Consider the following 11617-nt stretch of genomic DNA (forward strand, 5'->3'; position numbering starts at 1 on the left):
GAGGTTGGCAAATGACAAGGCATCAGTGCTTGTAAACATTATCAGAAGTATGGAGGAAAGGGCAGGAGCAATGGAACTGGGACTTGGGAAAGGATATTGCTGCAAGGTAAATGTATAGGATTAGACTGGACATGTCACATTTGATAGTTCCTGTCTGGCCCTAGAGGAATATACCTTGCCCTTCACTCACAAACCTCTTGTAATTAACTTATACCTGACATGGGCATTCTATCCATATCTCTCCTGCGAGCAACACACACAGCTTTGGCTGCCTTGTACTAGCAGTTATTGACAAAACCAGGTAATTTGGCACAGAGTCAATACTAATTACTCTCACACACACTTGCATGGCAATGCTCAGCCAGAATGCTCTCTCCTAGTTCATGCTGTTACCTAGAGGAAAGAGAAATCTCCCTCCTGGCAGTAACGAGTGAGGACCCTGTCCTTGAGGGGAAGCCGTGTGAGGGCGCCTGAGGTCACCTGGAGGAGACCGAGGGGAGGCCTCACCGCGGGTACAACTTCTCCTGAGGGGAGGAGGAGGGCCGACCTTCTCTTCGGTGACCAGGACAGGACCCGAGGGAAAGTTCTGAAGTTGTGTCAGGGGAGGTTTAGGTTAGATATTAGAAAATGGTTCTTCACCCGGAGAAGCAGTGCTTGGGCATTGGAACAGGCTCCTCAAGGAAGTGGTCCCAGCACCAGCCTGACAGACCTCAAGAAGCCCTTGGACAACATTCTCAGGCGCATGGTGTAACTCTTGAGGCGTCCTGTGCAGAGCTAGGAGCTGGACTCGACGGATCCATGTGGGTCCCTTCGAACTCAGCATATTCTGTGACTCCTCCCTTAACGCACGCTAGCTGCTGCGGCGCTCAGTGCGCTCCCGCTGTCGCAAAGGCGAGGACGGCGGCGACGGGATTGTTCCTTGCGCCGGTCGGGCGGGCTGACGGGAGGGGCGGGGAGGAAAGGAGCTGATTTGGCGCATTCCGGCCGGCGCTGGGAGAGGCGGGGGCTGTCCCGGGGGGCGGGAGAAGCCGGGAGAAGCCGGGCAGGGCGGGAAGGCGCCGCGGGGGCCGATGGGTAACAGAGGGAGAAGGCGGCGGCGCCGCGCGCGCCCCGGCAGCCGAGGGGAGGGCGCGTGCGCGGCTCCCGCCCGTTCCCGCCCCAGCGGCCGCCTCAGGCGCGCGCGGGAGCCGCGGCCATGACGGGCAGCGATGAGGGCGGGAGCGGCCCCGCGGCGCCCCGCGCCCGGCCGCGGCTCGGAGCCTCGGCGTGAGGGCGTCTGTGCGTTCTGCCTCCTCCAGCGCCTCGCCGCGGGGCCGGGCGGACATGGCCAGCCCCGATAAGTGGGAGCGCCTGAAGACGCTGCAGCCGGACGCGGTGCGTGTGGGTGAGGTACATGGCGGGGGGCGCTGCCTGTGGATGCGGAGAGGGCGGGACGGCGCTGCAGCTGCGCTGCCGCCGCGGGAGCTGGTGAGGGGGCGGCCGAAAGCCTGTCCTACGTCTCTGGGCGGGAAAGATGCGACGGGCCCGGCAGCGTGGTAGCTGAATTGAGCATTGGGGTGCTTCCCTCCCTCGTGGCGTTGGGGCGGGCTTCCCGGGAAAGGTGCTAGAATGCAGAAGGACGGTTTTTCTCGCCTGTTACTTATGGCCTCTTAATCGAGCTAAATATGGTGTACCTAAATATGAGAAAAGGGGACTACAATGTGTTTTCTCCCCATAAAATCTGTGATCATCTTACATGCAGCTGCCACCATTACCTTTAGCAATGCTATGAAGTAGTTGGCAAAAAAGTCTATTTTGTAAAACGTTAAAAAAAGTTGCATGTTTTTAGTTAATCCTGATGGTGCATGCTTTTAATTTTGTGATATATTTTAAATATATTACTTTTTTCCTTAAATTAATCTTGTCAGTTGAGCTAAAGGTTACTTGGTAGTACTTTTACTTCTTAAAGCCATGAAAGAGTTCACATAAGTTTTTTGGTGGGTAATTGAAGTGAAGATTGTAAGAAGCAAATAGTGTTTGGCGCAGCTTCTTTATGTAGATACTTAGATGAGTTTACAATGGGTGATACTTTCCTGAATCAGCTTCTTATAAACAGGGGGTTCAAAGATGTGGTAATCATTAACAGCCCTTGCTTGTGATGGCTATGGAATAGTGGATGGGAATTACATCTACTGCAGGTAGCTCGGTTTGCAGACAGCAGATTGGTGGGATCCCTAGGCAAGAGGCCATGAACTGCCCAACCCTTGGGATAACAAAGGGCAGGAAGAAGGTGATACTGATCAGGTCAGTGGAAACTGAGGGATGCAGCAGAAGCCATAAACTACCAACTCTCTGGGTAACAAAAGGACACAGAGATGGTGTCGAGGAGGATTAAGAGAGACGTGTGAGGAGACATAGCAGGAGCAGAGGACTCAGGGGAAGATTTACCTGAGTAGACTATGAGAGTATAAAAATTGAGAGCTTCCTTTATTGTGCATCCCTCTGGAGGTACCAGCTTGGGCTCTTTGTTCACTGTGAATAAATTGCTTTATGGAGAGACCTCTGAGACTCTGCAGTGGGAAACCAGGGGTTGAACCAGTGAGGAAACGTGGCCTGACTGCATGAGTGTGGTGTGTAGGGAGTCAAGTGGGCCTCCCAATAGGTCACTGAGGCAGTCCAACCATGAAGAGGCTTCAGTCCCAGCAGTGACAGCATGAGACTTATGGGGAATCTCATGAATGGTCAGACTGGGAAGTTTTCTTAACAGTGGGATATTCTAGACCCTCAGCCTACTAGTAAGGAAGGTTAGTAGTAAAGTGCAGAACCTGGATTCCAGCTTACTCAGTCTTCAAGACTCCAGCTTATTCTGCCAAGAGGTAGGTTGAGATTTTTGGGAAGGCAGCTTTGGAAGCTGGAGGAGCTGAAGAGATTGAGATCAGTAAGGAGAAACACATTTCATCATGACACTCATGGCAAAAAGAACAGGACAGACTTAAAGGACAGACTAAAGAACAAGGATAAAAAGTTCCTGGACATGCAGATACGATGCTTAGAAAGCCAGAGTCATAGTGTTGAAACTGGCAAGGAATGTCAAAGGTCACAATATTGAAGAAATTTCCCTGTCTGACCTTTCAAGAGCCACTCTTGTCAGTCACTCTCACACCACCTGAGCTGGGACCGAGGCCCCTTTGCAGCTGCACCCCCACATGTGCACACCCAAGGTCCCCTCACCAGATTGACCCCAGGTTTTCCATAGCAGAGCCTCAGACATTTGGATCCTTAAAATAACTTACTCTTGGTACAGCAGCTGGAACAGGGACCCCAAACAAAGGAAACCTTGGGCTTGTATAAACTTGTATTGGGGTTTTGTGGTCATGTTTTGATAGCAGGTGGGGGACTGCGGGGTGGCTTCTGTGAGAAGCTGCCAGAAGTTTCCCCTATGTCCTGCAGAGCCAATTCCAGGCAGCTCCAGGATGGATCTGTCACTGGCCAACGCAGAGCTCATCAGAGACAGTAATAGTGCCTCTGTGATAACATATTTTAGAAGAGGAAAAAAAGTTATTATACAGTTGTAATTACAGCCAGAAAAGAGTGAAGTGAGAATATATGAGAGGAACAACTCTGCAGACACCAAGGTGAGTGGAGAAAGAGGAAGAGGAGGTGGTCCGGGTGCTGGAGCAGAGACTCCCTGCAGCCTAAGCTGCAGCCGATGGAGGACCATGGGGATGCAGAGATGCACCTGCAGCCCATGGAGGAGACCCAGGCTGGGGCAGTTGGATGCATGAAAGGAGGCTGTGAACTTGTGGGAAGCCCATGCTGGAGCAGGTTCCTAGGAAGGACCTGTGGAGCCCATGGTGGGGCAGGCTTTCTGGTAGAACTTGTGATCCTTGACCCATGCTGGAGCAGGATGTGCCTGAAGGACTGCACCCTGAGGAAAAGTGATGGACATTGAAGCAGTTGATGAACTGTTGCTGTGGGATGGACTCATATTGGAGAAGTTCATGGGGAGCTTCCTTCTGTGGGAAGTAGAGGAAGGACTCCCCACCCTGAGCAGCAGCAGGAACAGCATTTGATGAACTGACATAACCCCCATTCCTATCTCCCTGCGCTGCTGGTGTGGAGGAGGTAGAGCTTGGGAAGGGGTGGGGGGAAGGTGTTTTCTTAAGATGTGTTTTATTTCTCATTATTCTGCTCTGATTTTATTGGTAATAAATTTAATTAATATTCCCAAGTTGAGTCTGTTTTGCCCGTGATGGTATTCTGGGAGGGATCTGTTCTGGTCTTTGTCTCAACTCGTGAACTTCTTGTTACATTTCTCCCCTGACCACTTGTGGAGGGGAGTGATAGAGCAGCTTTGGTGGATGCCTGGCAGGGTCTATCCTTGGGCCTGTTGTTAGATGGAGGATGTGAGGTTTATGGGCTGGAGGAAGGGGTCATCTAACACCTCATAAACCTGGGAAGTTGAAAATCAAGACTTAAAGCCTTGCCTTTACTCTGCAGTGATACAGGCTGGGGACTACCCTGTTGAAAGGACTTGGGGGTCCTTATGGACAGTGGGCTAAATTGCGTCCTGACATTGAGGCATATGAGGCTGTCTTAGCAGGAGAACAGTAAATTGAGGGAAATTATTCTTTTTCTTTACTTGACATAGGTTAGACTGCCCTTGGAATAATGCTGTTCCTGTTTTAGGCCACTAGTACAGGAAGGCTGTTAATAAACTCTTGAGAGAATTTGTTAAGCCACTGCAGCCCTTCAGTAAAATCATAGCATATCCTGAGTTGGAAAGGACCCATAAGGATCATCAAGTCCATCTCCTTTCCCGGCACAGGACAATCCCAAGAGTTACACCATGTTCCTGAGAGCATTGTCCGAGAGCTTCTTGAACTCTTGGTGCTGTGACTGCTTCCCCTGGGGAGCCTGTTCCAGTGCCCAACCACCCTCTGAGTGAAGATCCATTTTCCTAATATCTAACCCAGATTTCCCCTGACAAGTTTCATTCCATACTTTCAAGCAAGTTAAGTACGTTAAAGGTTACCAGATATTTCACAGTTGTACATCATGGACAACTGAAAGGAAATGGCCACAAATTGAAGCAGAAGAAGCAAGAGAGGTTGCAGCTTGTCTGAGCATCAGCGAGTTCAATGGGGTTTCCTGTTTTTGAAAACAGAGTGAGTTGTGCTGAGATGAAGGACTGAAAGTTCTGGCAGGAATTAAGAAACATGTATTCCTTTTATCTAGTGACACTTGATAGTAATAGCTGTTGAGTTGTCGGAGCTGTGATGGCTGTAACATCTAAAGAACATTTGAGGATTTCTTCTGAAGACGCTCCCCCTGTAGAGAGCATTTTATGACAGTTGGTTTTTTCCCTTTTTATTTCCTCAGGCACCAATGGTCGACCTGAATGGGCACAAGGATGCACAGCTTGTGAAAAGTAAGTTGATATGTGTCGTGTAAAGTTAATCTTGCAGTATGTCATGCCTTTTTACAATGTGAGTACAGTGCTGTAGACGAGTGAAAAATTGTATTTAATATCAGCAGAGCAGGAAAAATGCTGAAAACTGACTGAAATAACAGATGTGAAGCACTACATTCTTTATAGTTTTTCCCTTCAGATCTGTTGCAAGTATACCTTCCCATTGCTATATAGAAAATAGTGCACAGGAAAAATGAGTTAGAGAAAACTGGAACAACATAATGGCAAATGTTGCCTTTCAACTGGTCTTAATAAATGTGGAAAGAAACATGAGTGAATTTCTGGGTGTTGGGGTTTTTTTTGTTGTTTATTTTCTCACCAGCTGAATTGCTTCACACCTTTCACAGGAACACAGTCCAAAACTGAGTTGTTGAACCTGTCACTTCTTGTTAAGGAGTGCACAAACTTGCAGCCATGGAATGGGTGTGATACCTTATGAGTAAAAGTGTGTATCTCATTCATCTTGGGAAAAATACTGATCGTTGAAGTATTGTCTAGGGTACTTTGTTTACACACTCACCTTTTCTTTGAAGCACTGGACTGCAGTATTGCTCGGGGACACAGGCTGACCAGATTAAATACCTGGTTTGCTTTACAGGAGAAAAGACAAGTAACAGCTGAATTTGACAGTCTTTTATTGGCTGGCATTAAATGAGTGTGTGCATATCATGACTTTTGACTCAGAAGTAGGTGCTTTTTTTGTGCTTTTTGCATACATAAATAACAATCTCAAGTTATTTATCAGGGATTTCTGCTCTTTCTCCAAATATGGTGGTAGTGAATACACGTAACTCAGGGATCTCCTTAGACCAGGGTGTCCAGGTAGCTGTAGATCTTTGTTGTATTAGTAAATCAAACAAAGGAATGACTAGTTCTTTTGCCCTGAGACCAGATAGTGCAAACAGTTTGTCTGCATACTAAATTCTTCAGTTCCAGAGCCGATAGGTCCTGTGCAGGCTGAAACAGTCCTCAAGCCAAGCTGGCTTGTGAACCATGCCTAATGGTTACATGTGAGGTCTGCTGGTTAAACTGGACCAAAAAGATGTGAAAAAATACACTAATAGTGTCATGCAGCAGAGATAGAGCTGTGTTTCTCTGGCAGCACCTCAGCACTGTCTATAGTTAACCAAAGGTTTCATTGGTATTTGGTCAGTGATCTGATCCCATGTCCTGTAGAGCATACAGTTACTCAGTTATTAATATCCATACTAGCAGTGTGGAGTCATGAATGTTGAAAGCACAAAAATGTATGCTTGCTATTCAGATAAAATCATTGCAAAGAGATGAAGGTATGTGTAGTTAATAGGCTTTATATGGTGCCATTGCAATGTAAGCATTAAAAACTACAGTGCTTTCAGACTTTTACCTTCATTGTTACTTCATCACTATAATTTTTTTTACTTCATGCTTGTATAGTAGCTTACCCTAAATATTCTACCAAAACTTTACAGAAACTGTGGATGTCAAAAGGCCTCGATTTGATGCATCCTTGGTGCTTTTGACACGAAAATTTATGGCTCTTCTCAGAAAAGCTCCGGACGGTGTCCTTGATTTAAATGAAGTAGCAACAACACTTGGAGTACGAAAACGAAGAGTGTATGACATCACCAATGTATTGGATGGCATCGACTTGATTCAGAAAAGATCTAAGAATCATATCCAGTGGATGTGAGTTGGCTTTGAAGCTTCTAGTTTCTGAAACAGTAAATCCTAACAGTGCTGAGTAATGTTTATAACTTTGAGAGTATCTTTAAGCATATTAAGTTACTTCTTGTAGATAATATTTTTCGTTCTGTATCCTTCCTTATGCTATGTGAATTACCTAATATGTTAACAAGTATCAAGTGCATAAGTACATGGAAGCATATTTCAGCAGAATAAAGGATGCCAGACTTTCTTACTGTTTGCTGTTAGTATACTTGATATTTAATAAACAGGCTTTTATTTATACAAACATGCTAGACAATTTTCATATTCTTTTAGAGGTAACAGTCTTGACCAACTTATTGGAAAAGCACCAGAGCAGCAGAACCTTAAAGATGAACTTTCTGACTTATCAGCCATGGAAGAAGCTCTGGATGAATTAATCAAGAATTGTGCTCATCAGATATTTGAACTAACAGATGACAAAGAAAATGCAAAATATCCTTTCAACTCTTGCATTATTTTAACACATGATTTTGGTTGCACCTACTCACATATCTAGTAAGAAGTGTAGGCTGATACCACAGGTATGCAGTACTGCTTGATAATGAGTTTTATAATAGCAGACTTTTTGATTATTTTGCATTTGAGAATGCCAGTCCTATGCCTTGCTTTGCAGTATCATGGACAGTCTGGCCTGTCCTCAGAGGAATGCTGATTGTGTGACCTTTCCACTGCAGAAGAATGAAGTGGGGCAGTAGTCTTAGTACCCTCACCATCACCCTGTTCTCTCCGTTTGAGTCGTCTCAGGGGCAGGTTTTGACCCATGAGGGAGCTGAAGATGCTTAGTGAGATGACAGAGAGGACTCAGAATGGAGTCCCAGTGGTCTGTCAACAAGGAGATATAATGGTATGTTGGTTATGTTGTAATACTCTTCTCTCTTGAAAGAGATTCCAGTGCAGTTCTGACTTTCAGATGGGTTTTGACAATAGAAAAGAAAAATTCATTTTAATATATGGCATAAAGATTGAATTTTGGTATTGGGTTACAATACAATATTATTTAGCTCCCTTGTTTGGCAAGATGTTAAGGTGCGTGCACAACTGAAATACACTCATATTCTTTATACCTTACTGGTTAAGAAAATAGTTCTACAGTGTCTCAGGAAATTATTTTCATGCTATTAGAAAACATAGTGTAATTCCTGAAGAACAGTATTCCTTCTGCTTTGTAGACTTATGACAACATCTGTGGAGACTGTTTGGGGTTTTTTTATAACATTGAATATATTTTTTAAAGCTTTTTTTCCTTCCTGGAAATACGGAAAAGTATTTTTCTACCATTAGCTGATACTTCATTTTACAAAGCTAACATTAATCTCTCCTGAATTGTTGATCAATTTTCTGAAGTTGGTATTCTGCCTCAACATATCTGGACATCACACTCTTGCTTTTGCCCATTAGCAAATTACTTTACAATTGACCTTGACCAATGTATACACTAGCTTACGTGACGTACCAAGATATCCGAAGCATTCAGGCATTTCAGGAACAGATTGTGATTGCAATCAAAGCTCCAGAGGAAACCAAATTGGAAATACCTGTTCCTAAAGATGTAAGTTTTATACATTTCTCCTAAAGAAACAAAAGTTTCTAAATTTGATTTTTTTGCAGCAGCAGTCAGTAATTGACTTCCAGTTTCTCTGTTATGCAGATAGTGGTAGATAAATGTTCTTGTTTTCCACTGAACAGTGCTGCAGGGATAATAGTCTTAGAAGCTTACTTTCTGTATTTTTCTTATTGCCTAAATTACTAAGCCATAAATGTATCTGAGCTTTAGTTACCTGGTTTTGTTAGAGAGAATGGAAAAGCTGTTATAAAGTATGCAATGTACAGTATGGTTGGAAAAAGAAAAGCTTTTGTCACTCTAGTAGATGATATCTAGAGGGATTTTTCATGGAATGGGGCTGTCCCTGTCCTCACCCCACAGTGCAATACACAGGCTCCATTCTTGTCTGAGAGAGGAGCTAGACCTTTACCCCCTGCACCCAGCAGTGTTGCAGCTGCTTAGTGGGGTCTGTGTACTGGGAACCCACTGTTGGTAGTGCTCTGAGAGGGCAAATCCTGGAAGACAGCCTAAGATAACAAACAGAACTTTAATTCCATTTTCTTTTTTGCATGAGCATTTTTGATAATCCTCCCAATTACATAGTCATTGAAGTTGCCTTGCTGTGTGGACAGAAAGATGGGATATCTTAGAAAAAGGAAATGAATCAGTAGAACCAGAGAGTTAGATCCACTGCATAGATCTCCAGTAGTTTCCCTGGTCAAAGGAGATGTCTCTTATCCAGTGGAGATGAAAAAGATACAATTCCAGATGCCTCCTGGAACAATAAAAAGGCAGAATTTAAAAAGTTTTACATTAGAACTGAATATTTTCTCCGTTGTGCATTAAGATTTATTTGCTCTGTGTTTTGCAACGTGATGTCTGTGGAAGAAAAGCAGTAAAAGCGATAAGAATTCATTGCTTTACTATTTTGTTAAAGCTATGTGCTCCAGTTTGTTCATGATTCGTGGCAATGTTTTATCAAGTTTTTAAATTTTGTTACTCTTCCTAAGCATATAAGTAATTCTTGGTCATATATCTGAAGGTCAGTAGAAAGACTAAACAAATAACTTAGTTGCACATTCATTAAAAATGAAAGCTTGTTAGCTTAATTCTGCATAATAGTTGTCCTACAAATGTATGTAATAGTCATAATTTATGTGGAAGCACTAACACAGTTTTATAGCTATACCATTTCTGCATTTTTTCTGTTCTTAATCTATTGTCTTTAAAATAAGTGCAAAAATAGATAAAGAATGTATAAGATTTATTCTTTGAATTATATACAAGTCGCTGTTTTATAGGATCACATAGAAGTACATGTGAAGAGCACAAAAGGACCCATTGATGTGTATCTATGTGAGGTGGAAAAAGAGAATCCAGGTGCTGAAACTTGTGAAGATATGGATACTGTTCATATCTAGTGAAACTGAGACATCATTTTATCCTGATAAGGTAACATCCTCCTTTTACATTTTTATCCACGTGTATTTTTTTGTTTTCTTAAGATTATCATATCATTCTGATAAAGCTGAAGCTGTACTGTTGAAGTGTAATTTTCGGAGCGTAGATTATGGGCCAAGATGTGTGGGAGTATAGGAAACGCCTGGAAGAGAAGTCTGTGCTGTTGTGTTACCTCACAGCAAGAGGAGGTCAGAGAGTCAGGCACCGTGCACACAGAGCAAGGCACTCTTGTTCCCTGGCCTTTTCCTTCCTTTGCTCTTGCTGGTTTCCTGTCAGAGCTGCACTCCATGGATGGAGCTCTCAGCTCCGTGTGTCAGCTATCAGCTGCTGCACTACAGAGTCCTGCTCAGCTCAGATTGTTGCCATGAGAGTTATGATGCTGTTTTAAATGAGACTGTGCTACTGCTTTTTCCTGCCCTAAGGGAGGGCAGACAGAAGAGGGAACATAGTATTTTAATCTCCTAAAAGAAGATTGGATGGAATAGAGATTCTGAAGAACCCTAGTGCTGCAGGATGTTGTGGCTTAAAAATAAATGTGGCAGGAATTCCAGTAGCTCAGAATACAAAGAAAGAAATTCTCTTCAGAAGTGCTGCTTTATAGGTGAAGGGAAGAGTTAGCTTTTTAATCCCAGGCATTTTTTTTAATTCATTTTGCTTGTGGAATAACTAAAAATTGTATTTTCTACAATTAGAGTAATCATATTCCTTTTTTACTTTCTTTTTAAAGTGAGATCTCCGATGGAAGAGAAAACCATTTGAGATGCCAGATTAATTACAACACAAAAATCTGATAGAGAATGTAAATATCTCTGTAATAGGGCTTTTCCAAACTGCTTGGATCTGCAAGTTTTGTAACCTGAAATGTTCCAAAATGTTTTAAAAATCCAGCAGTGGATTGGTTGAGTGCTTTCACAGGATTGCTTATCTTCCCAAGTCAAAAGACAGCAGTTTCTGGAGTTGTGTTTAGGAGCTTTGTTTTCTTAATTGCATATGACCTACAGAGCTTTGGGAAAACAGTTTTTTACCTTAAATTTTTAATTGACAGAAAACAAAGATAATCAATTACTTCCAAAAATTGAAGTTGGAGAACAATTTCTGGAATGGTCCACAATCTGCGTGAGAATGTATAAAATGAAGAAATGCACTTTTCAGTTCTGAGGCGGCACTACTAAGCAGGATTGTCAAATACAAGTGTAACAAAGAACTGGTGTATTGGAAGCCTTTGCTATAAAGAACAAGATGTAAATATCCCAAGAGTTATGCTTTACACTGTGTAAGTGCTGTTTGCATCCAGCTCTACATGAACTATGGTACCAACACTGAAGTGAAATAATTGGGCTTTGTATATACTTGTATAATTTCTAGGTAGTTACTGATGTACATTTATTGAGATGGTTTGCATTTCTGCCTCTGTACAGCAAAGAAATAAAATAAGCTTACAAAATGTGAAA

The 11617-nt window shown here is 43.3% G+C and overlaps 1 protein-coding gene across 1 annotated transcript; it reads left to right on the top strand.

Annotated features, from left to right (window-relative positions):
* Positions 1-1108: 1108 nt before the first annotated feature.
* Positions 1109-11617, top strand: E2F6 (E2F transcription factor 6). Its single transcript, XM_084202746.1, has 7 exons — positions 1109-1374; positions 5362-5410; positions 6904-7120; positions 7436-7594; positions 8597-8711; positions 10007-10157; positions 10894-11617. Exons 1-6 carry the CDS (start codon positions 1324-1326, stop codon positions 10124-10126), a joined length of 711 nt encoding a protein of 236 aa, XP_084058872.1. The 5' UTR covers positions 1109-1323; the 3' UTR covers positions 10127-10157; positions 10894-11617.

The sequence above is a fragment of the Fringilla coelebs genome (assembly GCF_963513975.1).
Source record: "Fringilla coelebs genome assembly, chromosome: 3".
NCBI classification, from domain to species: Eukaryota; Metazoa; Chordata; class Aves; order Passeriformes; family Fringillidae; genus Fringilla; species Fringilla coelebs.

Excerpts from the sequence above, each read along its gene's own strand:
- E2F6 (XM_084202746.1), top strand. The coding sequence starts at position 1,324 with ATGGCCAGCCCCGATAAGTGGGAGCGCCTGAAGACGCTGCAGCCGGAC. Across the intron at positions 7,121-7,435 it reads AAGAATCATATCCAGTGGAT|AGGTAACAGTCTTGACCAAC; the intron begins GTGAGTTGGCTT and ends ATATTCTTTTAG. Across the intron at positions 7,595-8,596 it reads GATGACAAAGAAAATGCAAA|ACTAGCTTACGTGACGTACC; the intron begins ATATCCTTTCAA and ends ACCAATGTATAC.